This window comes from Harpia harpyja, chromosome 5 (genome assembly GCF_026419915.1).
Source record: "Harpia harpyja isolate bHarHar1 chromosome 5, bHarHar1 primary haplotype, whole genome shotgun sequence".
Taxonomy (NCBI): domain Eukaryota; kingdom Metazoa; phylum Chordata; class Aves; order Accipitriformes; family Accipitridae; genus Harpia; species Harpia harpyja.
This window is the reverse complement of record NC_068944.1, coordinates 34284370-34312092: the sequence shown is the minus strand read 5'-3', so window position 1 is coordinate 34312092 and position 27723 is coordinate 34284370. Positions and strand designations below refer to the sequence as shown.

At 36.7% G+C, this 27723-nt stretch overlaps 1 protein-coding gene across 9 annotated transcripts in view; it reads right to left on the bottom strand.

Moving 5' to 3' along the window:
• The window catches only part of SNTG1 (syntrophin gamma 1), a 357847-nt gene that overhangs the window by 45467 nt on the left and 284657 nt on the right, over positions 1-27723 (bottom strand). For 7 of the 9 annotated variants that reach the window (XM_052787869.1, XM_052787872.1, XM_052787870.1 and 4 more), the window contains 3 exons: positions 27413-27451; positions 7011-7127; positions 2444-2515 (listed from right to left, as the gene is read on the bottom strand). In XM_052787869.1, coding sequence (XP_052643829.1) covers positions 2444-2515; positions 7011-7127; positions 27413-27451 — 228 coding nt within the window. The remainder of the gene's footprint in view (positions 1-2443; positions 2516-7010; positions 7128-27412; positions 27452-27723) is intronic. The other 2 variants (XM_052787873.1, XM_052787876.1) reach the window with 1 other exon arrangement.

The window sequence follows — 27723 nt, the reverse complement described above, 5'->3', positions numbered from 1 at the left end:
CTATCTGCCTGGATTTATCTCTGCCCAATGAGAGATAAACTTCTTCTTCTTCTGAAGTAGAAACACAGAATAATTCTATCTTCTCAATTTTCCTGAAAAGAATGACATGAACTCAGTCTCTGCCATGGAAGAACAGGAAATGCAGGAGAGGGAACACTACAGCAGAAGAGCCCAGGTTTCTTTTCTTCATTTTTTCATTAGGTTTCCTGAGCTATCATGCTATCTATCAATCTCTGAGAATATAATCACTTCAAACCCTGTTAGCTTGCCCTTTTGCCATCCAACTCATTCTCCAAGGAAAACAGATTTATAATGAAAGTAGTATGTGAGGTACTATTGAAGGGAAGAGGTTTGAAGATGATAACAAAGCACCAGAGTAACTTTTTTTAAGTTGCCACTGCTTCAGTAATATCTTTGAGGCTTGTACAAATTTGTCTAGAACCATGCACTGCTAAAATGGAGACATTTATGATGCTGGCATAAAAGCTGAACAAAACCTTGAGTCTCTGCAGAGGTTCAATGTAGTAGTAGTAATGGGAAGCTGTTTTGCTTGCTTTTATTTGCTTTTATATTTAGTGAAACCATGGTTAAGTCCTCTAGTACCTGCTGCAGAAAACTAGAATGTGGTGAAGATTAATATTCCTGTGTCAGAAGCCGTAATTTCATTGCAATGATTTTTCTACTTCCATTTTTTATTATTTACAGGTTTTAGTCAGCTAAAGAACCCATTTGAAACATTTGAACACTTTATAAGCTTGACCGTTTTTACAGACAATAAAGTAATAACTGAATATGAATAACGTGGTAAACACATAAATGATATTCCGATATCACTTAAACTGGAATTGCCTCTCTGCTGGCATGTCCTCTGTTAATACAGACTGAGAAATGAGGATTTAAACCTCTTCCCGGACTGTTTGGAGAGCTGGATGATAAGAAAAAAACAGCATCTTTGTACCCTTTTCTGTGCTTCCACACAACAGTGCCAGGAAGGCATTGGTTTAGGTTTTACTGCTTTGTGGACTGACTCCTAACTAACTTCTGCTACATGGCTGAAAAGAGAAAAAAAATATCTCTGCTTTGGTATACAGGATGAGGGGATAAAGGAGAAGGGGAAAAAAGAAAAATGGCTAAAAATGGGTGAATGAGAAGAGTATCAACACAGGAAAATGGTAGAAGAAATGAAAACAAGAAGGACCTTTAAATTACAGAAAACTATATGGCATAGATTCTATTTATTTCTATTCAAACTGTATAATAAAATCTTTGGGATCAGTCACATGGAAAAGTCATCCTGGCTCCAACAGGCTTACTTCTCAGAGAAGAGCTACCTTGGTGCTTACTGTTTTCCAGGCTCAAGACCTGAAGTAATCAGAGGTTACCAGAAAAAAAAATAAATGTGCATGTCACAAGTGAGATTTTTCATCTCTCTCAAACCCTGACTGTGCTCTAAGAGCATTGTTCATAATATGCCCTCAGTGCAATGTCTTCACAGAGTGACTAACTTTTCCTGTTAATCCTCTCCTTACATGACCACTACTAAAGAGTCAAAGTCTGCACACACTTGGTAGTTAAAGAACATACCACAGCGATGGGACATGTTGCATTTGGGATGTTCTACTCCTTGATGAAGACTCCAGACCTCACAGCCAACATAGCAGTAAAAGAACTCCTTTCACTTTTCTGTTCCAGATTGCTAGCAGAGAGGTTTTCTTCAGACTATAAATTTGGTTTCTTATTTTTTCAAGTCTCTGATGAAAAAAGTTTCTGAATTTTATTGAGCTGTTCCATCTGTAATCTGCCTCCCTAAGGAAAGTATAGTGCACCTATGTGACCTACAAAAACTAGGAAATGTACCATGTATGTCAGTACAAGGTATTCCCAATGGGAAACACTTTTTAAAGATATGATACTTCTTTTTGATACTAGTCTGTCTGTCTAGATGAAATTTCAAGAAAGACCAAATTACCTTTTATGTAATTTTGACACATAAAACCCAAAACCAACCCAAACCATTCTGTGATTCTATGATTTTAAGGACTCTGCTCTCAGTCTTAGTGAAATCTTACATTGCAGCCACTGTTACTTGCACCAACATATTTGAAAGCAACCAAATTGATCGTTATTTCTTTAGCTTCTCAGTTAGAAAAAGAAATGTTATACTGGTTAAATGTGATGTTAAAGTAAAGCTATAAAGCCTATGCAGCATTTTGGAGAAATAAAATAGTTTCCTAGTGAAAATCCGTTTATTTCCAATTTTGCCATGCCTTCTAGTTTGGCTTTGGATCTACTGACACCAGGACTTCTGATATTGACTTCAAAGGGAAAAAACCAGATCTCCTTCTGCAAGGTGGTCACATGCAGTTTCCAGTTGCAGTGTTATGCTTTGGCTTGTCAGCTGGTCTGACAAAGTGGTAATTTATTTTATACTTTCTCATCATACCTTGAGAATTTTGCACATTATCTCATAAACTGAAAATGTTTTCTCAGCTCGTGTCCAATCCCAGGTTGTGACCTTGGAAAAAAAAAAAAAAAAAACAACCAAACAAAACAAACAGGAAAAGAAAGTAAGTTATATTTGTTTATTTCAAGAATTAAGTTTATTAAAAAAAAATAAAATCTATCCCTAAATCATTTATATCCGGTATAATGTATACAGAAAGACCAAGCACTGTCTCAGAGCAATAACTACCAGGGACCAGACTGTTCCATCCAGGCAGTGCTTAGGAGACATCCTGCCTGTCTCCTTGTGCTTACAACACAGTGCCTTTGCATGCAGGCTGCTCTATGCTGAATGATGAGGCTTCCCCTGGGAACTGGTGGGGGCTGCATTAAGAACCTGAGAGGATACAGCCCTTGAATTCCTCTCACAGAGCCTTGACTATAAGAAGGCATGTTTCTCACCACTTCCCTCCTTGTAGCTGCATGCCACAATTTGCTCCCAGTCACCTACATTGTTTGCAAATCCATAAAACCAAATTCTCCAACCTTGCAATGTCCCAGACACTTACCCCACATGCCTTGAAATCCAGGGGAAAAAAATAACAGGAAACAACAGAAGCAAATATACCTTTTCTTTTTTCTTACCAAGATTAATCTAGTCCTAAATTCTCAAAGACTAAGATTTGAAGAATAGTCTATCTCTCCTCTTTGTCTTACTTAGGGTTTGACAATTGCTTTTAACAATATTAATTTTAGGCAAATATTTTACACAAAAAATTGCATAGATAAAAGAGTTCCATAGAATCATGCAAGGATAAGGGTTAAGACATAAACAGGACAGAAAGGGATAGATGAATATATTCAGTAAGGGAAGAGTCAAGGCAATATCACAGCAATCTATAAATAACTTTCCAAGGATATTGTGAGAAGGAAAGAGGAGAATTATTCATAGTCTCAAAAGACAGAATAACACACAAAATAAAATGAAAATTGAGGTTTTATATTAAAAAAAAAAAAGTCTTAATGGTAAGAAGTTTTGAACAGTGGCCCAGCTCTAAAGGAAGACAGTTGTATCATTACAATTGTTAGGCATGATGAACAGGCTGATGAAGACAGAATTTTATTTGGTTTTCAAGATTCAAGAATATAAAGTTCTTTGAAAAACATATCATATAACGGTATCCACAGCATATGAAGAAAATATTATATGAGACTAATTTATCTTTTATCTAAAGAGAAAACAATCATTAATAGACACAACATGGCTGAGAAGCATCTATGACTTTGGATGCCTTGGTATAAAACTTCCTTATTAAAAATATTTTGGTGCTGTACAAGAAAATTCTACCTCTAACTAGTTTTTAGGTATAAACACTACTGTAGTTGAAAGTCCATTCAGGAAATAACAGTCAGGAATGAAAAGTTCAAAAATACAGTGTCATAGTTCCTCTTCTATTAGAATTTTATTTATTTGCAGTCGTCCTCAAACTTAGTTTTCACTACCTTATTGAAGTATGGGTATTAAACCAGATTTCTAAGGAAGGGAATGACTAAATACTGAGAGTCAACAAATTGTTTGATATAGAATGAGGAAGTAAAGGAATATTGGAAATATACAATCTTTATGCCTGATTTTTAAGAAGCTCTTCAGAGATGTGATGAACAACATGTAAAATGCTTTTGTCAGGGAAAGGAAGAAAGGGAAAAAAAAAAAAAAAGCTGCTGTTTCTACTGTGGACAAAAAAATTAACTTTCTCACCATGAACAGAAATAGAGATAGGAGTCTTGCTACAGCTCCACTCAGCCTAAAACACCAGGCACACAAGCTGAAGTCATATTGCCCCATCAGGAAAAGTAGTTTCTATTGCTGCTGAAGCACAAAGCCATTTGGAGCTATGTTTAAAACTTTACTGTAGGCTTCATACTTTGGGGAAAAATATCAAGAGCTCCTCCTTCTCGCCTAGTTTTCTGCTTTTGTTTGTACTTATAAAGGGACTTCTTTTCAGGTCAAAACAAAACTCCTTCTATATATGATGTGTGCAAAACAAAAGCAACTGTAGAATTAAGACACCCACAGAAATTTCTTGCCCTGTTCACTTATAATACTTTAATTTAAAAGCTTGAGTAACAAGACAAAAGGTGTTAGCAGCTTTCTCAGTTGAAGTCCATTCTCTCTGAGATTTCCAACTATAAACTGTAAGAAAGTGAAACCCTCCAGACTTGACATGCTTAATAATTCTAAAGGAGAAAATGTACCAGGAAATAACATAAAAAGAGATAAAGTAATTTTGTTTAAAGCTTTCAAAATGCAAATAAGATATGTTAGACTTGCTCATTTATCCAAGCATGGAAAGTAGAAGTACTATTGATCAAACAGATAAAAAAAAGAGGCAGGGAGAGGCTGCTGATACACACTGTTTAAACACATGCTTCCCTAATGTGTTAGACTTTGGCAGAGACCAGGGAAATACTTTCATTTGATTTTCTGGTTAAAAAGTTGGCAGCATATATCTGTGCTGTGCATAACTTAATCCAAGGAGTTTACACTGAAAATATAATTAAAACTGTTTTTCTTCTCATAGGTACACTTTACACATCTCATAAATAGAAGCTCTGAAACTGTGGCATTGAAAGTTTGTTCTTAATCTTTTGTAATCCCTGGAAGAGATGAACACATATACCTGCAAAATAGCAAACATAACTGTATGTGTAAAAGTTTGTACATAGAAATTAGGATTTTAGAAGAGCTTTTAAAAGGCCTACTGCAGTCTTTGATAAGAAGAAAATTTTGCTGGGCATATAAGTGTTCAATTATTACATACATTACATGTTTTTAAAGCAGCTTTATAGGAACTCTTCCTCTGTTTGTCTTTTAAAAAGCTTGTTTGTCATTCTGCTTCCCTCCTACTCCATGGAAAGAAAATATTTTTCTCTATGTTTGAACTGTCTTTCTATTTTAGAATAAGAACCCAAAACTGGCAAAACAACATCATGTTGTGTTTGCAGCTCAGCTGAAACAAGACCTATAAAGACTTATGGCTTGTCTCATAACAGCAGTAACTTGCCAAAATTGTCCTAACATCACTGTGGTTCGCAGCCATATTACGAACATATTCCTCCCACAGCCATTAATCATCACCCATTACCTATTTACCCACCAGCAGCATATTACTCCTGGAAACTTAGGATTGAATCCTCAGTAAAGAGGCTTGTAGTTCCTTGCATAGTGCTTACAAAAGAATAATCTTCCTCTTTTATATTGAACGTGGGCTCTCAGCATTGTTTCTGCTTCTATCTAGTGCCTAGAATGGAGGTGGCTTTATTTGACGGGCAGCAAATGCTCGGGTAGGTCTGCCAAAGCCAGGAGAGCTGCTTTTCGATTAAGCTGCTTGGCAGCATAATCTGATCCTGAAAAATACCTACCAACAAAAGCCAAACTCCCATTACTAACCATGGGAGAGCCAAACTCCCATACCAGTGAACTAGTGTACCAATATTGAACACACTGTTTTCAGTTCATACCTACTTCCATTCTTCATGTTTTTCACATGTTCTTAAACACTCTGCTAAATGAACATGAATAGTGACTGATGAATGATGTAAAGAGTTGCAAGCTGTCTTTGAACTACATCAGGAACAGCTTGCCCAGAGAGGTGGTAGATCCCCCATCCCTGGAAACATTCAAGGTCAGTTTGGAGGGGGCTTTGAGCAACCTGATCTAGTTGATGTCCCTGCTCATTGCAGGGGTGTTGGACTTGATGACCTTTAAAGGCCTCTTCCAACCCAAACCATTCTATGATTCTATGATTCAGGCAGGAAGGAGCTACAGTCTGGATCTGGCAACACAGGGTTTAGAAGCAGTCAGAAACATTACCCAACAAACAGAACAAATGAATCCACACCACTCTCCCTGCTGGTGGTATGGGACTGCTACTGGCTCCCTAGCTACTGGCTTAAAAGTTAGCTAGAGGGTATCTCTGTTTACTGTAGTTTAGATGTATCACGAAACCATGAAAGTAAATTGCTGAGTATGAGACAACTGCTAAAATTTTGCCCAGTGTTGCCAGTCAGATTCCAATTAATATATTTAGCCTAAACAATTTCATTTGCTTCCCTACCTTCCTTTTGGTGCTCCCAAGCAGCATAAAAATTATATTCAGGATAAAATCTACAGAGATATTGCCATTTCCACAGCATGCAAAAAGCTTTGATATTTCCCCAAATCTCAGCAGTTTGACTAGAATGATAGTTCAGTTTAAATCTAACCATCTTGCTTAAGGCTTGTTCTGCCTGCCAAAGGAAAATGAAAAGCCCCCTTTTAGCACAAGTAGCTTTCTCTTGTATTTTTCTAAGTGGTGGAAAAGAAATTCTTGTTAGATTCCCAATCATCTGATGAACAGCTATTTTCTATCACTTCGACACCACATACCCTGGAACTTTTCAGTTCTGTAAGTTGCAATCCTGTTAGTTCAATGAGTGATATCTCATTGTGAAAGCTTTGTACATATTACATGAAATTATTTCATTTAAGAACATTTATTCCCACTAAGCATGAGAAATATACTTACTGGAGGTGCTATAAATTTATACAGGGAAGATCCCCTCAGTGCTAGAAACTTTGGTGTGTACATTCGATCCTGAAGGGAGTCTTGTTCCCGTTCTTCCGTCCAGCCCATGTAGACTATCTGACAGAAAAATCAATAGTGTTGACAAACTCCTCAGACACTTTCTTCAAATGAATTGCAAATATTTCATGCAAGTAAGCTGATGTTTGTCAATTTTACATAGCTACAAACCTTGAACCACTGACACAATATGGTGTATTGGCAGTTCACTTACAATCACTTACTTGTATAAAGGATGTGTGTTATGACAATCCAAAAACATCAGAACAAATATTTATTGTACCAGCAACAACAAAAAAGCTAAACCACATCCTCAGTGGAAGTTAAAGGTCTATTATCTCATTAAAAGCTCCCTGAAGTAATTCTACATATTTGCTGACAGATCACGTCAGAGAAATTTAATGCAAGTGAAGTGTAAGGAACCACTAGGCAGGAATACAAAATCAAGTAACTTGTTACATTGCAATGTAGATACGGTCTCCACATACAAGTTCACAATTATGATCTTCCAAATTTTATTTCCAAATAATGACAAGCTTTTTTTTTTCTTCCCCTCTGAAAATCCCTATGTGGGAGTTTTGTACCTCCTTGCTTAGGAATAGCAAATTAACAGACTGTTTTCAGACACTATTTTGAACAGAATTCACCTATGGCTAGGAAGTAACCAGAATGCTGTCAACACTCACCACTACTTGCAGATCTTCTGACATAGATGTATGAACTAGAACTTACTCGAACCCATTTTAGGATCTAATTCCCCACCTATCCATCTATTAAGTTGGAGCAATTTAATACCAAATCCTTAAAGAGTAACAGAGTATGAGTCAACACTATGTCAGCTTCTGGAGAACATCTGAACAGGGAATAGACACATCATGCAACTTTTTATTTATAACCATGCCATTAGTAATAAAATGCAATTTCCAGTGTGCACTGGTAGACTACTGCTATGGAAAATAGATCAACCCTTATTTCATACAGTGCTGCTAATGGAATAGATCTATTTTTAAATCTCTTTGTGAAACTGATTTCTACATTAACTAGGCATGGGACATTCTCTGTCAGTAATGAACATGTAAGGAAAACAGTTTAGGAGAAATAACTACAATCTTATTAATAGTCAACGAGTTAGTAAGTTTACCAATGGCATAAATGTACCTAAAATGAATGTACTGCATGTTTTAGCTTTTGAGATTTTGTATGTATGTCACATACTTTTAAAAAAGCGATTTACACAAGTTTATTTCATTACTGTTAGGAAGAGGATTTTCATCTACAGTTCTTCATGTAATATACATTAAAATAAATGGGGGGGTGTCTGTCATTTTTCTTTTTTTTTCTGTTCTTTTTTTCTGTTGGATTTTCTGGAAATGAATGTCTTTCAAATCCGCATGTGTGAAATCTACACTACTACTCTCCATCACAGTTTATTAGATATTTTATAGGCTATAAACAGAGACACGAGAAGGTCCATTCCTCTAACACTTACAATGAAGCCTCAACATTTAATTCTTTTGCCAATAGCAAACACTAATACTGTAATATATTCTCAGGTCCAATGAGTAACATGTGTTTAGGTATCTGCTGGTTTGGTGATTAAACAAGTTTATAAAACTCAAAAAGAAGACAGAGCTATACCAGAACACTCAAGAATCAAGCAGAGTGCTCAACACTATATTGTCATGCAACAACTAAAAAGCCACATTTTCTGAAATGTCGTTCATTCCTGAATGAAGAAATAGTCAGAAAAAAACCACAACTGACAGGTACAGTAAGAGAAGTTTTAAATTATTTCAGTTCAATAATTATTCAGATTTCCCTCATTTCTGCTCTTTCGTATGTTATCCAATGCAGGATAAGTATGGATCCTCATCCTTCTGACTTGGTAGGAATCTGTGCAGCTCAGTGACTGAGAGGGGGTACACAGAAGAGTAAAATTAGCATAAAAAATTGTACTACTATGTGCAGAAGTTTGGCACATTTTCCTCTCTGTAACTGAAGGAGAATGAATGATCTCTAATTTCTAGGAATTGAGTCATCTATGCTTTTAAATTAATTAAGCTGAATTGATTTGGTTCTATCTTGATTTGTTTCATTAAAATCAGACACACAGTAAGATATCATCTTGCCTGATATCACTGTAGCACTGTATGTAATCTGTTTTCAGTTAGTGTTTTTCTTTTTCACATTCCTCATTTCTACTTCTACTATTCATCAGAATAACAGGATATAGTCACTCATGCTGTGCAGATGTATTGATATTTCACATTTGATTGCCTTAATACTAAAGCAGCCATGAATTTAAGGCAATTGCTCCTTCAGATATTTCTCCCTTGCCTCTGTAGATCATGAGGAGAAATTAGATTGATTTTTCAGACAACCTGCTGTACCAAAGTTTTATTAAGAAAAAGGCATTTCTCCTTCAGACTAAATACCTACTATTAAACATACAGAACTGTTAAGCAAAGGCTGTATGATTATAATTAGGAACACTTACAAAGTTGTGTGAGTGCATGTGCATATTCACATGTATGGATTAAAATAGCATGGGCTAGATTCTGGAAAACAGGGTAAAACTGAACAAATACTTGATAACTATTTTACCTATGTGTTCCTAAAGTGGTGTCAGTTAATCTAAACACACTGAACATGTGAAGTTAGATAAAATATTGTAATTTTTGCATAATGAAGCCAAGATACTGTTGAAAATTTTTCACTTATGAGAAAAAGTCACATTCTTGAGACTTTTACATTACTGGTAAACATTTTGACTTCTAAAAAAGCTTTGACTATGAACAACTTCAAGAAAATTATTTATTTGGAAAGGGATCTTAACTTTCCAAATTAATAGTTTATGTGTATATAAGTATTGAAATAATGGATGAATATGAAATTTGACTTGTGAGTTTTGGAACATATCATAATGCTGTACATGTGGACTTGGCCCAAAATATGGAATTTCATGAGATTCTATCTGAAAATAAATGTTTACAACCACAGACACATGATGAATGCAAATAAATGTGAATCACAAGTAGACAGTGCATAGCATGCCCCTTTATAAATTTAAAAACAAGGTTAGTTTTTTAATCTTAGAAAAGTTTTTTTGAGTCCCTATAAACTGCTGGCCATTATCAACAAACGTGGCGGTGGTGGGGAAAACAGATTTTATTTGTGATAACATTCCACTTAAAAGATAATTTTTTGCAGTCCTGGTTTCTAACTTACCTAAAGCAGCTTATTCTTCAAAATCAAATCGTGACACAAATTAGTTAACTTAGTGGCTGCTGGTTCAGTAACAAAGATTCAATAAGTTATTATGGTTTATGAGTTAAAACTTACACAGTTTAAAAAAATCTGTATCTAAATGATAAATGAAACAGGACACTTTCTTCAGTCAAAAATCCATAATCTTCTCATTTAGTATGTACTAACATCACACAGACATCCTAATCAAGCAAGATAAATTGCTATAAATTGCCATATTTCATATCAGTCCAACATATTGCTAAAAAGACTTAAATAGCTTTGACTTTCAGAGACACTTCTCAAGAGTTTCTACACAAATTTTAGGAAGAACAATAAGATAAAAATACAAAAAAATTTCCCCAAAATGAAATGTAAAATGTGTGTGACATTAAATGAGTGAGGTGATTCAAAGATCAGAACAGATGCACTGACAGCTTTTTATCTTGAAAGTCTCATATTCATACTCACACTACGTGAAATAGTGCTGTAGGGCAACAGGATAATCATGGAGTCAGAAGACAAATGAATATGACAGATAACACAGGGGAAAAATGATGAGGAATGAGGAGCTCGGATAATGCTCTCTACCCTCGTTTTAATATTGTTTTCTCTGTAAGATAGTCTCAAAATTCATTATAGTCAATTGTTAGCAGAAAAACAATAAAACCACACTAAAATGGAACAAAAAGTGTGTTTGTAATGCAATCATTGGCAGAAACAGTCCTGTATTTAAAAGGCTTAGGATTTTTATGCTGAGTAAGAATTTTTTTTCAAGTCAACAGAAGAACTAATCTTATGCAATTTTGAATGAATGCTAGAAAAATTTTTCTCTACTGTATATATAGTCAAAATGTCTCCTATCTTATTTTTCAGCTTTGTGAAAAGCCTGGCAATCTTTCCATAAATATATATATTTTTTAAATTCCTATGAATTATTTTCTGTCTTCTTCACAAAGTCCCCTAAAACAAGGCACTCTGCATATGAAAAATAATCTCAAAGAAACAGAAGACAAATGGCAATGAAAGGTTATTTTACATATGTTTCAGATTAGATTTAAAATAATTTAAAGCGTATTTGCTTCATTATGTTTTGTGACAAACAAAGATCAGTAATGGTCAGTATTTTCTAGAAAATTATGCCATGAAATTATTAATAGCAAAGGAACAACTTTGGCAATGTCCCATTTGACTTTTATTTCTGAACTTCAAAACTTAGAAATTAACTATTTTTGGTCTGAATTGTGGATAGGCATGGTCCTGTGCAACCTGCTCTAGGTGATCTTGCTTGAACAGGGGGTTTGGGCAAGATGACCTCCAGAGATTCCTTACGACCTCAACCATTCTGTGATTCTGTGAAATAAGAAAAATTATGAATGTATAAAACCAGAAAATGATTGCTTGCAAAATAGTTTCCACCTTCAGTTCTCCTCTGTTATATCTCCTCCTGTTGATCCTATGTGCTTTAGAGCTACCACCGACAAAGATCATGTTCATATTTTTGAACCACCTACCTACTAAATAGATTATCGATCTCTAAGCATTTTACTTCTTATTGGAGATTATAAAATTATTATAGGAAATTATAAGATTGCACATTTATTGTATCTCATATAGCTTAATTTCCTTCTGGGTAAGAACTCATGTTGTCATCTTGTTACTATACCAAGGCTGAGTATTAGGTTTTCCATTTGGTTTTGCCCTGTTCTGTTTTTTAAATGATCACAGAAACATTAAGAAAATATTTAGGGGTCTTAAAATAAACAGTACCAGAGAAAGCAGAAAATACTTCTTAGTTATGGAAGATGATTTTTCTCTTACACTCCAGATAACTGAAAACTAGTATCAAAGACTGAAAACAGAGTATATTTGCTTTCTTAGCATACACCATCATAATCAGAGTGAAGACAGTTGTTTAGGGTAACAAAACTTGCCTGGACCTCTGCAGACATCTGTCTAACTTTAACAGCACTGTTTGAAAAACCTGCATTACAGTTTACATTACATCCAACAAGATCCCATAAGAAATCTTAGCACCTGCCCAATGAGATCTACCAGATCTTGCTAGAAATCAGGACTATATTGACTGCTTCATGCCTTCACTCCTTTCACAGATTTGAAAAGTGATGGCTAGATGTGGATACAGGACAGCTTTCTGAACAGGTAAAGATCTGTACTTTGCTTTTCCAGGTTTCTCACAATCTTCTTGTTATAATCTGCTAATCCAAAGCAACATTTTGTCTCATCAATTCTGTTTTTCATCCAACGTTACACGTTAATAGCTACAGTTTATTTCAAAGCACTCATTTTACTTATTTAAGACTTCTAAGCATCTGTTCATTGAAATAAATTCTTCTAAAGACAAAGTAAATTTGAACATTAATTGGGCAACTCTGTGACTTTGTCAAAATGTCAACATTAAAAGTTGGGGGGTTTTTTTCCTTCTTTAAATTATTCAAGTCAATGAACAATTACATGTATTTAAAATTCATTACAATTTGAATTTGTTCATTTTAATAGAGGTGATTAGCATTTAGAAAGTACAGCATTCCTGTGTTAAGACTTTTTCCAAGAAAGGCCTTATGCAGCTGTTTTTACAAAGATAGATTTGGATGCAAACTGCAGTATTAGATACCAATCTATAATAATTTGGGGTGTGTGTGTGAAATTACTACAAGGAATCAGTACAAAAATAGCTCATGCTAGTCCTGGCTTGCAGGATACTGTATGGGTAATTAAAAAAAAAAAAAAATCATCAACTAGAGCAGCTAACCAGCATATGGTAAACACCCTGAACTGCACAAGGGATGTGTACATTTTACATGGGACTGAGTTAAGCATTTCCCTGGCTAATAGGTACGGTAGCTAGATGATGAAAAAATGTGTCATGTGTTATTGAGAGCGATCTGCCTTGCTCACTTGAATGAGCCTCCTTTCTTCTTGTAGAGACTTCTCTTGTTTACCTGCCACATAACTCACCTTCGGAGTAATTTAGCACATCCCTGAGCAGGTTCATTTGGCTGCCAAGGTTTATCACTGAGAAGACTCAGTCCTGCTGCCATCCCAGGCATTTTACAGCTGACCTGAGAAGCATCAGACCTTCTCTGACACTCTCAACAGAGCAGCTTTCAGCAAACTCTTTGATAATGAGCAGGTGTCACACACATCCTGACTAAAAAAAATTATTATATATCACACTGTCATCATTCCCCCTCCTTTTGCTGTTGTGTAACTGCAACCAGTAGGATTCTGGGTTTTTTAACTGCAAAAAAAATCTTTGATACATGGTCATATTTGAATTCCTGCCTGTCCGTTTTTCACCTACTGAATTTATGAGCAGGCACAAGGAGGGCTGTAAATTTTAATCCAAGATAAAATTTCTGGGATTTTTGAGGCTTTAAACAGATAACAGCGCAATACAGAAAGCTCAACACTCAAGTGGCGAGAAAGTAAACATCATCTATTCTAAAGCCTAGTAGCTTGGCTGTGTTTAGGACTTATCTTTTGATTAATGACTTTTTTTCCCTCTTAAACGTACACAGTATAAATGTAATATATTTTTGAGGCTCTAAAATATAAATGGGTCTAACAAAAAAATATTTCAGATAATCGAGCTGGAGGGCATGGCCTCTCTTTTCTGATGACCAATGTGTCACATTCATCTTTGTCACCTCAGGTTAGACTACTGAAACATGCTGAATGAAGAAAATGATCAGAATATTACAAGTCACTAGACAGTGTCTTTCAGACTTTTGATGGCGTCACCAAGCAATGAACTGACATATTTATCTTTCTCAGGTACCAGTGTGCGTGAATCACTTACGGAAACTTTTATTATTCTTAACTCGCCCCAGAAGTAGTTTTCAATTAGATTTCAATGACTGGGTCCAGATATCATTTTGATTTCCATTTTCTGTTTCTCTGCAAAAGGACTAGTAAGCAGAACTTGGACAGGACTAGTGCCATTTAGGCTATCTGGCTGTATCTTTCAGATCATTCTACTCATGTAGCTGCTTTGCTCACATCCTGAAAGCCTGCTAAATTTCTGCTTACTGAGTGCCATCCAAAGGAGAAGGTAATGATAAAAGTGGAAGAACCCCATATGACTGAGTATACAGAAAATACAGGTGATGGGTAATAAGTTAGACTCGTTTGAAATTAATTTTAGTAATACATGTTTTGAGTTTGCATAACACTAAAATTACATCTCTATAGAATTAGATGTTTACACTTCAAAGTGCTCACAAAGCCAGAATAAAACTGCAAATACTCACTGTATACATAAAGCTGTCTTTTAAGTCTCTGGTGCTGCTTCTTGCACAGCAAAATAAACATATCTGGCAGAAATCCCTTTTTTGGTAACAATGACTTCACAGGATCTGACTTAGAAATATTTTTATACCTTTGTGAGATTGAAGTTTGAACTATTCACTGAATTAGTAGTGCAGATACATATGTTAGTATACAAAAGCCTGTTTAGACTTAAAATATCATGTTTAAATACTTTATCCTCTGATGAAACTAACATCAAAATTCTATGGAATAATGCTATTCATGGCTACTGGGTGACAACTATTAGGGAACCAAATTTTTACTTTCCATTCTTAGTCATTTAAATGGCAATACTTACAAACTGATGAAAATAGCTGTTAACGTTTGGAAAACCTCTTTTGCTATTTATACTGAGAAACAATTATTTCCTGTCCTATCTGATTATCAAAAGAAAAAGACTTCTGCAAGCTTAAAGTGTTCTTAAGGCTTTCTCAGGGCTCTCAGAGAACACAGTTACTGCTTATATACTTCCAGAATAATAAATATAAATAAAAGCTCCAAAAAAATCTGAATAAATTTAGAGTAGAATTACACTGCTTTTTAGCAATTAATTTGTTTTTTTAAGTAGCCAGTGCATGTAACTGAAAGAAGAAAAAGTCATCAAGAGGTGAAATTTTATTTTCAACAGTACAAACAATCAGTTTTCTGCATAAATCCACTGGTTTTCAGCTTTCATAATCCATGTTCAGTTAATTAATTGTTTTGAATGAATAGAGTGTGACTGAAGAGAAAGGTGTAGTAACATGGGTTTTATTTCCTTCCTTACCAGCACCATGATTTTGCTGTGAGAAAGAAGGCCTAGGAAAGGTTAACTGGTGGTTAGGTAATTTTTTTTTTTATTATGAAAAAAATTGATAAAGGTTCAAGGAAAGTTGCTAATTTCTAAGAACTCACAGCATCAAGGGAAGGACTATACTATTACAACGAGCTAAACCATGATCTGAACCCAAGTTTCACATTCACAGAAATGCACATAATGAAGCAATTATTAGAGACAATTCAAAAATAGTAATGTATATAATCCCTCAAAGATGAATGACTACTGCAATCAGAAACATGATGGCAAGCGATACAGGTCACTGTTGGGTATGGTGTAGTCAGCATTTCTTTACAACCATCAATGGGGACAGATGTCTCTTTTAAGCTGTGGTGGTGCAGTCCCCGGGTCCACTCTGAGATCTTAGGATAAGCCATGCATACTTTGGGAAAAACTCCAGTCACGCTGTTATCTTGATTACAAGTGCAGTGACTTTTGGGTGTCAGGCACTCTTTGGCCACCCTTGGGCCATCTGCTGCCTGAATGGTACATCACAACCACCCTGATATTTCAGGATAAGCTATGCATGCTTTGAAAACCTCCCATTGTGCTGTTATCTTGGTTGCAAGTGCAGAGAGGTATTGGTGCCAGGCACCCCCTGGGCCATCTGCTGCCAGAATTGTATATCAGAATGACTCTAGCAGGAATTGTGGCCAGAATGTAAAATACTGACCAAAGCCAGTCATCTCAAGACCCTATAAACAGCGATCCAAGGTGAGACCTTTTGAGCTCTCTGGGGCTGCAGCGGGCTGTGTGACCCAGTAACTCCCCCTCAGCTGGGACACCTCTCAGGGTAGATCTCGCGAGGATTGAAAGGTTGGCCATTGACGATTTCGCGAGGACTTAAAGGCCTGATTTTGCGAGGTTTACTCACCGTCCGTTGATGAATGCTGGGACATAAAAGTGAGCAATTCATGAAACTCATGAGAGGGAAATTTTAATCGTAGGTTAACCTCTGTGTGGAGGGGGTTGTATCTGTGCATGTGCATTTGCAGTTTGGTTCGGAGCTATCTTGCCCGTCTCTGTGTGGTTTGGTTCAGAACTGTCTTGTCTGTCTGTGTGGGTCAGAACTGTTTTATCTGTCTGTGCCTGTGTGTGATTTGATTTAACCTTCATCTGTGTGTGCAACCCTGCTGTAAGTTTCGGTTGAACCTTGCCATTTTCGAATCTTTAACTAAGTTGCAAATTTGATTGTAACAAATTCTATTGAATCACTCCGTTAAATTGGCTCGCAATTAAGTACTATTAAAGTTACACAACCTAATCTTGTGATCTATCTCAAAAATATTAATAAATCCTAAATTGCTGCTGAACCAAAGCCATGTAACAAGATCTCATTTGCAACATAAGCAAAATCAGTTATTGAATTTTTGTTATTAAACTTTCTGGAGATCAGTATCTCCAGCAACTGCCAATCAGTGCATAGCAGCGAAGTTTACTAAAAGAGAAGGGAAATAATGAAGAAGTTTTATCTACTGGTAGATTAGTCAGAAATAACTGAAGGCCACACAGCTCTTCTACAGAACATGAAAATCTACAGATGAGATGTTTTCATGCATCTGCACAGTGTCTTTGGTGGGTCAACATTAGTTAAGTTAAAAAAAAATGCCTCTAAAATGTCATCAGAAACATATTTGGTATAGAAACACCTAACTAACTTGGAACTTTCCTTTTTGTTTCAAATAATTCTGCATGCCAATCTAATGGCCTGTATGCCATTACGAAATCAAGCATGTATTTACGCTTATTTCATACTTCCTAGCCACATATCATCTATCAGAGTATTCTGACCACAGATTTTTCAATTATTTTTTGTTTTGCTTTTAAAAGGATTTTCAGTGGATTTTGAATGGCTTATAAAGACTACTTCTGAAAAAATTACAGTTGAATGGATAAAACTTGCAGTATTTTAACAAACTGGTCCCAAAGAGGATTCATCTTTCATTACAGCTAAATAGAGATAACATTATGGGTCACTGCTTTTCTTTCACCTGCCATCAGAGTTTGAACTTTCAATCAGAACAGCCTGAAAAATAAACTATTTTTATAAAAACAAATAAATATTCTGCAATTGAAATCCAGAGTTGTCGTGGTTTAACCCCAGCCAGCAACTAAACACCACGCAGCCGCTCACTCACTCCTCCCCACCCAGTGGGATGGGGGAGAAAATCGGGAAAAGAAGCAAAACCCACGGGTTGAGATAAGAACGGTTTAATAGAACAGAAAAGAAGAAACTAATAATGATAATGATAACACTAACAAAATGACAACAGCAATAATAAAAGGATTGGAATGTACAAATGATGCGCAGTGCAATTGCTCACCACCTGCCGACCGAAACCCAGCCAGTCCCCAGGCGGCGATTCCCCGCCCCCACTTCCCCGTTCCTATACTAGATGGGACGTCACATGGTATGGAATACCCCGTTGGCCACTTTGGGTCAGGTGCCCTGGCTGTGTCCTGTGCCAACTTCTTGTGCCCCTCCAGCTTTCTCGCTGGCTGGGCATGAGAAGCTGAAAAATCCTTGACTTTAGACTAAACACTACTTAGCAACAACTGAAAACATCAGTGTTATCAACATTCTTCGCATACTGAACTCAAAACATAGCACTGTACCAGCTACTAGGAAGACAGTTAACTCTATCCCAGCTGAAACCAGGACAAGAGTATGTGCCTTGCTAGATCTACAGAGAGAGATTTATTCACTATGTCTATCTTGTGGCATTACGGCAAAGAAATCATGTATCAAAGCAATTCTGATGTCTTTTAGTACTTAAGAAATACTGAATTGAATTATTTCTCTTGGCGAGAGATGTTACGAAATCTCCATTCTTAAAGATATTCAGAACTTGACTGGGGAATGTCCTGAGCAACTTGATTTATGTTAGCCATTCTCTGAGCAGGATTTTGACCAGATGACCTACGACGACTCATCCAACCTGAATAATTCTGTGATTCTGTGAGTCTTTGATCTCAAAGCAGTCATACCTGTCTTGGAGTCTGTTTTAAAATAGTCCTGACTTACTATTCTTAGCAAACCAGCTTCAGCATTGTTTTTATTACTGTGCCACATTATTCTTTAGTGGCACACACAGTACTCAATACCAAATGTAGTAGTTCACATTTCATAATCCATTTGTAGCTGTCCAGGATTTTCTAAATTCACCCATTTTATATCTACCCTAATTTTGAGTGAGGCAGTGTATCAAACTTCTCACTGCAGAATTTCATCCTTAAAATACACTCTGGAAAGGAACTTTTAGTACAGACTGCTTGCAGGTAAGGCACCCGTGAGACTGAAGACAGTAGGACTCTTCTATTGCTCATAAGCTCAATAAGTCAGATGACAAGAGAACAGAGGTGCTAAATATCTTGAAATTACTTGAAATTCAATTGACTTTCTAAACAGAACGGAAAAGGTGGCATGTAAAGGACTAAAGTAATGATGTATAACTTGCTTTCTTACGTAATCTTAAAGTAAGTGAAAATCTTCCTAAAGTAATTACTAAGAAAGAAGGAGAAGTAGGACTACTCTAGAACCACTTTAAGTATCAATTTTTAAACAGTGGTATCCAAATACAACTGGGTTGAGGAAGGGAACCAGAATGCAGTCCCATTCTGAAAGACAGCAAAGTAGAGGAAAACTACTACTAAAATACCTCCTCCAGGAGCTAAGAAAAACCTTAGGAGCATTATTAGATCAAGAACATGATATTCAGTATATTCTACATAATATTGTTTTCATGCTTCTCTTTGTAACTTATTTTTTAACAAGCTGATTTTTTTGCTTTGTTAGAATAAAGACTGTTTTAATTTGCTTGGTGTTTAGATTGAACCTAAGCTATCCTGAAGGAATTTTTGCTGGTCATATGCCAATAGCCTTTGGCAGGGAGTTAGCAGCAGAGTTCATAATATTTGTTGAACTCATGTTGCACTTAATTATTTTTTGACAGGGAGGTGATGCCTGTCAGTAGTTGACTTGTATCTGACATCTCAGTATTTCCATGGTTTTTGTAGTTTCATTGGAAAAGCTCAGGCTTTAAGGAGTGCTGAGTAACAACTATTTTGCAATATCAGAGCTTTCTTCCACTCTGGCATTTTTTAATTTTTTTTTAAATGCAAAGTGTCCCACCATCATTAACAACAGAGGGATACAACCCATAAAGGACGTAACTGCCCCAAAATTAAGACAGGGTCCTCAGTGAAGCTCGAACTTCAGTGTTAGACACTGAGGCTCTGTATCGACAGAGAGCTCCACAGAGGGACAGGGAGGTTCCTTCATAAAAAAATCCACTGTGTGTGCCACCTGTGTGTCTGAAGGAAAGATCCAGATGCAATAGTTCAAGGCCCTCTGAAGAGTGGACAATGACCTACAGGAACTTTATTAAACAATTGATGGATATAAACTGATAATTAATACTTAGCCAGAAGTCTTTCCTCTCACAAAGAGAATCTTTTCTTCAAGGCCTTTTTGCATAGTCTCAGAGGTATGGATCCTATTTGCATAGTCTCCCACTGTGGGGTTGGTTTTGAATGGCAGCCTACTTCAGCAGGAGGGGAAGGAGAAGCTGCCATATTATCTCACCTCCAGGCTCATGGGAGCAATAGGTTTGAGTGACGAGTGACTATTGCTTTGTATTGGGTTTGGGTGGCAAGGTTTTGGTAGTGGGGGGCTACAGGGGTGGCTTCTGTGAGGAGCTGCTAGAATCTTCCCCCATTGTCCAACAGAGCCAATGCCAGTTGGCTCCAAGATGGACCCATCACTGGCCAAAGCCAAGCCCATCAGCGACAGTGGTAGTGCCTCTGGGATAACAGATTTAAGAAGGGAAAAAAAGTCACTGCGGCACAGAAACTGCAGCCAGAGAGAGTGAGAACATGTGAGAGAAACAACCCTGCAGACTCCAAGGTCAGTGAAGAAGGAGCAGGAGGAGGTGCTTCAGGCGCCGGAGCAGAGATTGCCCTGCAGCCTGTGGGGAAGACCATGGTGAGGCAGGCTGTCCCCCTGCAGCTCATGGAGGTCCACGGTGAAGCAGATATCCACCTGCAGCCCATGGAGGACACCATGCTGGAGCAGAGAGATGCCAGAAGGAGGCTGTGACCCCATGGGAAGCCCAAACTGGAGCAGGCTCCTGGCAGGACCTGCAGACCCGTGGAGAGAGGAGCCCAGGCTGGAGCAGGTTTTCTGGCAGGACTTGTGACCCCACAGGGGACCCACGCTGGAGCAGTCTGTGCCTGAAGAACTGCAGCCCATGGGAAGGACCCACGCTGGAGAAGTTTGTGGAGGACTGTCTCCCATGGGAGGGACCCCATTGCTGGAGCAGGGGAAGAGTGTGAGGAGTCCTGCCCCTGAGGAGGAGGGAGCAGCAGAGACAACATGTGATGAACTGACCCCAACCTCATTGCCCATCCCCCTGTGCTGCTTGTGGGGAGGAGGTAGAGAAAATTGGGAATGAAGCTGTGCCCGGAAAGAAGGGAGGCGTGGGGGGAAGGTGTTTTAAGATTTGGTTTTATTTCTCATTATTCTATTCTGATTTGATTGGTAATAAAGTAAGTTAATTTTCCCCAAGTTGAGTCTGTTTTGCCCATGATGGTAATTGGCGAGTGATCTCTCCCTGTCCTTATCTTGACCCACAAGCCTTTTGTTATATTTTCTCTCCCCTGTCCAGCTGAGGAGGGGAGTGATAGAACGGCTCTGGTGGGCACTTCGCAACCAGCCAGGGTCAACCCACCACATGCTTCTATTAAGCAAGTACCATCAACAGTAGGCTGTTAAACAAATAATGGGAAGCAGCATGACTTCTCGTTGTATATTTAAAGAAAGCACCTACAAACTGCATACTCTTATATCTTGATCCTGCTGGACTTTGGGGGTACTCTGAGCGTGCAAGTTGGATTGAGTGGCTCTGGACACTCAGCACTTACACACCACCAGAGCCATCCAGTACAGACCTGTTTTAGAAAAAGAAGCCAGATGTCTGTCTGGACCTTGGTCAGAAGTTCCTGGCCACAGCATTGCCTATCTACTGCTTCAGGCCCTTTTGCCTCTCCAGATCAGCACCATTTTCCAGAATCATTCTTCTTAAGTAAAGCTGGACTTTTTTGGTTCTAAACCCAGCATCACTGAGAGATATTCCAACAAGGAAAATGTTTATTATTAAATAAATAAATATTTGTTTCAGCTGTCAGCTCCTGAGAATATTTCATCTATTTGCCGCTGCTAAATTTCTATTTGCTGTGTCATAAAATAGGATGGATTTAGTAAGTTTTCTTTCCCAAAATAGTAAGATTGAAAACAAAAGTTCTCTAATGTGTTAAACATATAACAGATATTGCTCACTAAACAGTGTCTCCTTACCAAAAGGACAAAAATGTGTCCTCATACTATGAATTTCTAGGGGATGTTTCTGCATTTGCAATTAACTATATTTTTTAACATTTTCCATCAATTTTATTGTCAGTTTTCCTTCAGACATTTTCAGTGATTAATACTTCTTGGGTTTTTTTTTCCTTCTTCATTTGTAGGTAACCTATAAATTGTCAATTAATTTGTACTGTTTTACACATCAACTGTTTTCTGAAATTCAGGTAGCAATTGTATCACCAGTACCAGGGACTATTACTGTGATTAAAGGGAAAAGATCAATGACCATCTATGGTCCGTAGAATTCTGCTTAGCCACTGTTCTTAGAAGTTCAAGAAACTAAATTATTTTCCTCTCACAGGGTATAATATGAAGCACTGATCATCTGCACAGAGGTAAAGTAAGTGAATGAGAATAAATGAAATGCTTATTCACCTCTCCTCTTGAAGTAAACTGTAATTAAAAATACTTTCTCTAAGCCTTTTGAGTCCCATGTGCTCCTTCAACAGAAGATCTACACTTAAAGTATATGCTTCATTGATTCCAATTAATTTATTTAGATTATACAATTCCCCAAGGAATAATGTGTATAGGCTCACTGAACACCTTCATTCTAATCTACTAAAATTAATGTTATTCTTGGGAACTTTTACACTCACTTCATGCAACAAAATAGACATTACAATAAAGTATTGCAATGTTTTTATTTCTAGCCTCAGCTTCCAATGAAATTTCCAAAATGGCCAGACAGAACAAATTCATATCTGGTAAGCTGTGGATATTAACAATTCCTGATTTAAGGTGAGGTTAGAGAGGAAAAAAAAAAAAGTAGTTTTCCCCATACTTAATCTTTCTAAGTATAACTGTAAAAAAAAGATGACCTATATCTTTTGTGGATATGGCCACTCAATTTCTCCTCTTTTCTTATTTCCTCTCTCTGTTACCACTTTTTAGGAACTTGTCAGAGAGCAGAGAGGTACAGCACATATGCAACATTCAAGGTATCTATTTCTAACAAGGATGTTGAAATTTGCTTCCTGTCCTCCTGTTTTGTTGGCCTGTTTGGACAGTAGCTAAAAATCCTGTCCAACAATAAAATATATGAAAAAGATGCAAGCATTTATTCTGTTAGAATAAAAAATGGCCCTTTCTTGGTTTAACATTTGCTACTTATGTTTCCAGTCTCAGACATCATAAATATCCAACTCCCCCCAAAAATCTGTCTTTCAAATTGTAGGTATCCCTTTCACTGTCCAATTTATGTTACATATCCCATTTCTTGGCTAAGCGGCAAAATATCAGATCCAAATATGTTTAGAGACTTAAAGCAGGATTTAATTATGTCATGTATAGAAATAGAACACAGTGATAAAATGATGCAACAAAAGCAATCCCTACGATTGCTATTTTAATTCAGTGGTTTCTCACTGTCTGACCTCATCATAGATACAGAATTATGTTTCTGGGGAGAACTGCAAGTATTTATGACAAATCAGGAAGCAATGATTCCTCTGCCTTAATCTCCTGGGGGGGTCTGATTCAGAAGAACTTTGGATGCATACAGGCAGGGTCAGGTTTAATAAAAAACATTAAGATCATATTGTTGCAAAAAGTAGCAGCTGAAGGGAAAGCCTCTATTATGGCAACCTAGCAATTACAGCACTTGCAAAGTCAGTCTGTCAAACCTGTGTCTTTCATCTTCTAACTTAACCATCAAGCTGACAGCTGAGGTACACAGTTCCTGTTGAAGCTATGACACTATGCAGAAAGACACGCAAGACCTGTGGGATCAGAAAGAGCCTGATTTCACATCTGTGAGGAGTGTAAAGCAAGGTGAAAGATCTGGTAAGAACACCTTAGTCTGGAAAGCAGCAGATCAAGCTATCCACTTACCAGCTGAATACTTTTAAGCCATGACTGTTACCCCAAAATAGGCATAAACACATTGGTTCAAAAAGTATGTGTATCTATCTATCTATCTATCTACCTATTTCTTTAGAGCAGGAACTTCCATTAATTTCTCAGAAAGAATCTTTGTGGAAGCATTCAGAGCTTTGAACCTGACGTGAATGAAGCTTTGACTCAGACCCCTAAGCCACAAAGAAAGAAGGGCTATCAATCAGACTTGTCCCTTTGAGCTGCCCGAGGTAGCGCTACACCCCAGCTGGTTTGGATCTTATCCCGATGGTTCTCCATTCTTCAGGAAACAAATGGGTAACAGCTAGGCATCACATCACTTTCCTGCAGACTCCTGAGGCCTCTCTGTAATCTACCCTTGAAATGTCACCAAAATACACACAGTATCTAGTAACTCTTCTTCCAGAACCAGAAAATGAGTAACATTTGTTTATCTGTTTATCAATTTAGGATTCGACTTAATAACATCCTAGTTGTGGGATGTGTCTGTTTATTTCACTCAATTTTAAATGTCCACAACAGAGCAAGGTATTTAGACTCCCCTAATTCATCTGCCCTATTTAAGCCTTTAGTGGAGAATACAGTACATTCATCCCTGTATTGACTAAAATCTGAACACAGATCTAACACAGATGTGGTCACTAAATTTGGTCAGGCAAAACTTACCCTTATTGAAAGCAATTTTCAGGGAACTAATATTGCAGAGAAAAAAACAGCTAACTAATATTTGTTATACTAACGAGTTAGTATTAGAAAAAAAAAGAGAAGATAAATGAGAAAAATACGTAAATGAGGATGAAATCTATACTTGAGGCAAAATTGAATTTGCTGGACATGCAAAAATAATTTGGTACACAGCTTGAGACTTATAGTTTGAGATTTAAATAAGAACTTGATCTAATCACCCTTTTCTATCATCTAAATTTCCAGCAGGTATCCAAATTACTTCCATCCTCTCATGAGCTATAGGGTATGCAGCCCTAGGATATAAGCATTGCTATCCTATAACTGCATCAAGTGACTCACAACATGAATGTTATCTAGCTCATCAGGCAATCCGCTATCTTCAGGAAGCAGTCTGACCTTCCTTTTAAAAGTCAACATGGTTTCCTCAGCCTAAAATCTCTAAAAATCTATGGTGTGTATTGCCCTTCTAAAACTTTTTCATGTCCTGAAGTTCAATATCTACTCTGGACTACAATGTAAAGGGAAGAATAATATTTTATTGGCCATAGGAAGCATAGTTTTTATAATAGAGAGAGCCTCAGAAGCATCTAAAACAATTAAAGAAACTGCTTAGTGAAAACTACTTCATGTCAACCAAACAAGCATATTTATATAGATAGATAGATATATTCCTTTTATTTTACAGAAAGCTTAATAAAGTATTAATAAGCAACATAAGCCTTTCAAGGGTTTATGTTATGGAGTAATAATCCATGCCAAGTGCCATAGATGGCTGACAATACAATGTGGGGAATTAGCACAGCGTAATTTACACCCTATCGTGCACTTCTGCTTAATTTAACAGCAAGAACTCAGCTCCCCCTGTGTGTTTCTATAAACATTTAACAATAGAAGCTTCATTCTAGAGATTTTCCTTCAAAATAAATGTGATCAAATCCTTACTGTGAAAACAGATGGTGATAGAGCAGATGTACCATAGGACCTGAAAGTTCAGTAACTGTCAGTCAAGAGCTGCAGAATGGCTACTCTGAGGAACTACAGTAAAGGCATATTGAAAAATAATTAATTCAACAGTCATGCAAAATCAGGAAGAAAAAAAAGAATAATAAAAAACCAAAACAAAATACACCTAAGGAGAGGGAAAAAAAACATTGTCCTTAATGTACTTCTAGAGTAATGACTTGATTTATTTTGAGGACATGTCACCTTTCAGTAGAACACTCTGTTTAATCATTCCACTTTAAAAATATTAATACAATAGTAATGTCATCTTGGAGGTTATTTTTCTGCAATTAAAAAAAAATGGCGTGTGTTGTGTTTCATACAGATGTTTATCATTAGAACAGATGTTGTCCTATCAGTCCACCTGAGCAATGCAATTCACCTTTTTAAGTGAACTGAAGGCCAGACTAGAGATTTAGATCTAAACCTCGAATTCCACTGTGTACCTAAACCAGATGCAACAAATTCACCCTCCTGGCATGGCAATAAGTAAATGCCAAATTCCAGTAAAATCCAAATAGCAAATGAGGGTTATAATGTGTACTAAAATCTCCAGTAGCTAGAGGCAATACTATTATTATCATCATCATTCATTCATTTATTATGATTTGTGGACCTTCTCATGAAGATAGCAGCAAACAAAATAGTAATACACTCTCCTTTGTGAGATACACTAAGCACAATTCCATATTAATAATTCCATATGAATAAAGTTGGACCAGAGACAGGGAACTGAGAAATATGTTGACTGGTTGAAGATGTGGTGTAAGGGAGGTGAAAGCACTATTCTTCCTCAAATCTGTTCTCTTGAAGGCAAGTTTACAGCTCAGTCCTATAGATACTTCTCTCCTATGAGGAAGTAATTTGTTCCTTCTGATGAATCAGATTTCTCTGTTTCCCCTTATTACAAGTTTCTTAAAAAGAAATCCCCATTATGTAATAGTTGTGATATACAATACATGCACTGGTTTAACTTACTAGATGTGTACTCTGTGATAAGTAGCCCACCACAAAATTGTCACAGTTTCAACTGTTGTTGTGCTATATCACAGAACAATTAATGGCATTACTGTGGTATGGGAACAGACTATGTTCCAAATTAATCTTTGATCACTTTACAGGGTACTGAGCTTTACCCTAAATATTTTTACTCATGCTTTGTTTACACAGTTTTCTAAAATATATGCTGACCCTTTTGAGGAGGTGTGGCTGTTGTCCATTCTTACTATGGTCTCTAGCAACTAGAATCTCAGAATTTCAGCCTTTAACTTTGAGCTGCCTGTAGGTTTGCTTCTTTAAAGAAAAAAAAAAATGTGGAAAGAAGAGATTTTTCAAGACACACAGCTCTACCCTTCGTCCCATGGATCCAATCACCTGATACACAGCTGTAGAGAAGAGCAACAATTGTGCTCATGATGCATTTTGCAAGAAACCATCTCTATTCAAGGAATCTTATTACCTTTTTTTAAGACATTGCAGTGCCTTCCAGTAATATGAGACTGCCAATGGATGAACTTGGATACAGTCAGATGATGCAGTTTGTTCCAAATTCTGCTACCAGCCTGCTCCATAACTTTGTGCAAATATTATTTTTTGTACTTTCATTTGGATAATAAAATTAATACACTTTTAGAATTTTAGAACATTGACGGATACTGGCTAATTCTGTAAAGCATAACAATTCCACTTCCCCTTTTATAGTAAAATGGGTAAGATGCAATCTGAAGAAAACTTTTATATATATACACATATATATGCATTAAACACGTTAATTTGAAAAGTTTAGGCATGATCTTACTTTGATGAAACACTCCAGTTCCCTTTGGCTTTAGGAAAAAAATACCTATTTTGAGGTAGCAAGGTACTCTTTAAAGAAAATCTACTGAGAATTCTTGAGCTAGAATAATGCACAGCTACCACACAATTAAATAGAGTTGAAATGAGAATTATAAATGAAACAAGCCCAAATTTTCTTTTTCTTACCTGCTGGTTTATGGGAAAATTCCTGTTGATTTTTTTTATCTATAAAAATGAATAAAGAAATAGATTAATACTAAGTCATTCTAAGGAAAAAAAACCAAAACAAGTCGGATTTTAGAGACATATATCAGACACTCCCTTCCAAATTACATATTTAAAAAAAAAAAAAAAGAAAACCTCCTGCAGTAAAGACTGAAATATTTGACAAGCTCATGTGAATAATAGGACATTTCTGTGGTCACTGTGTGGTTCATTCTCTTGTTCAGAATACAGGAAAGAAGAATATATGCAAAATTATTTCTGAATTCTACAAC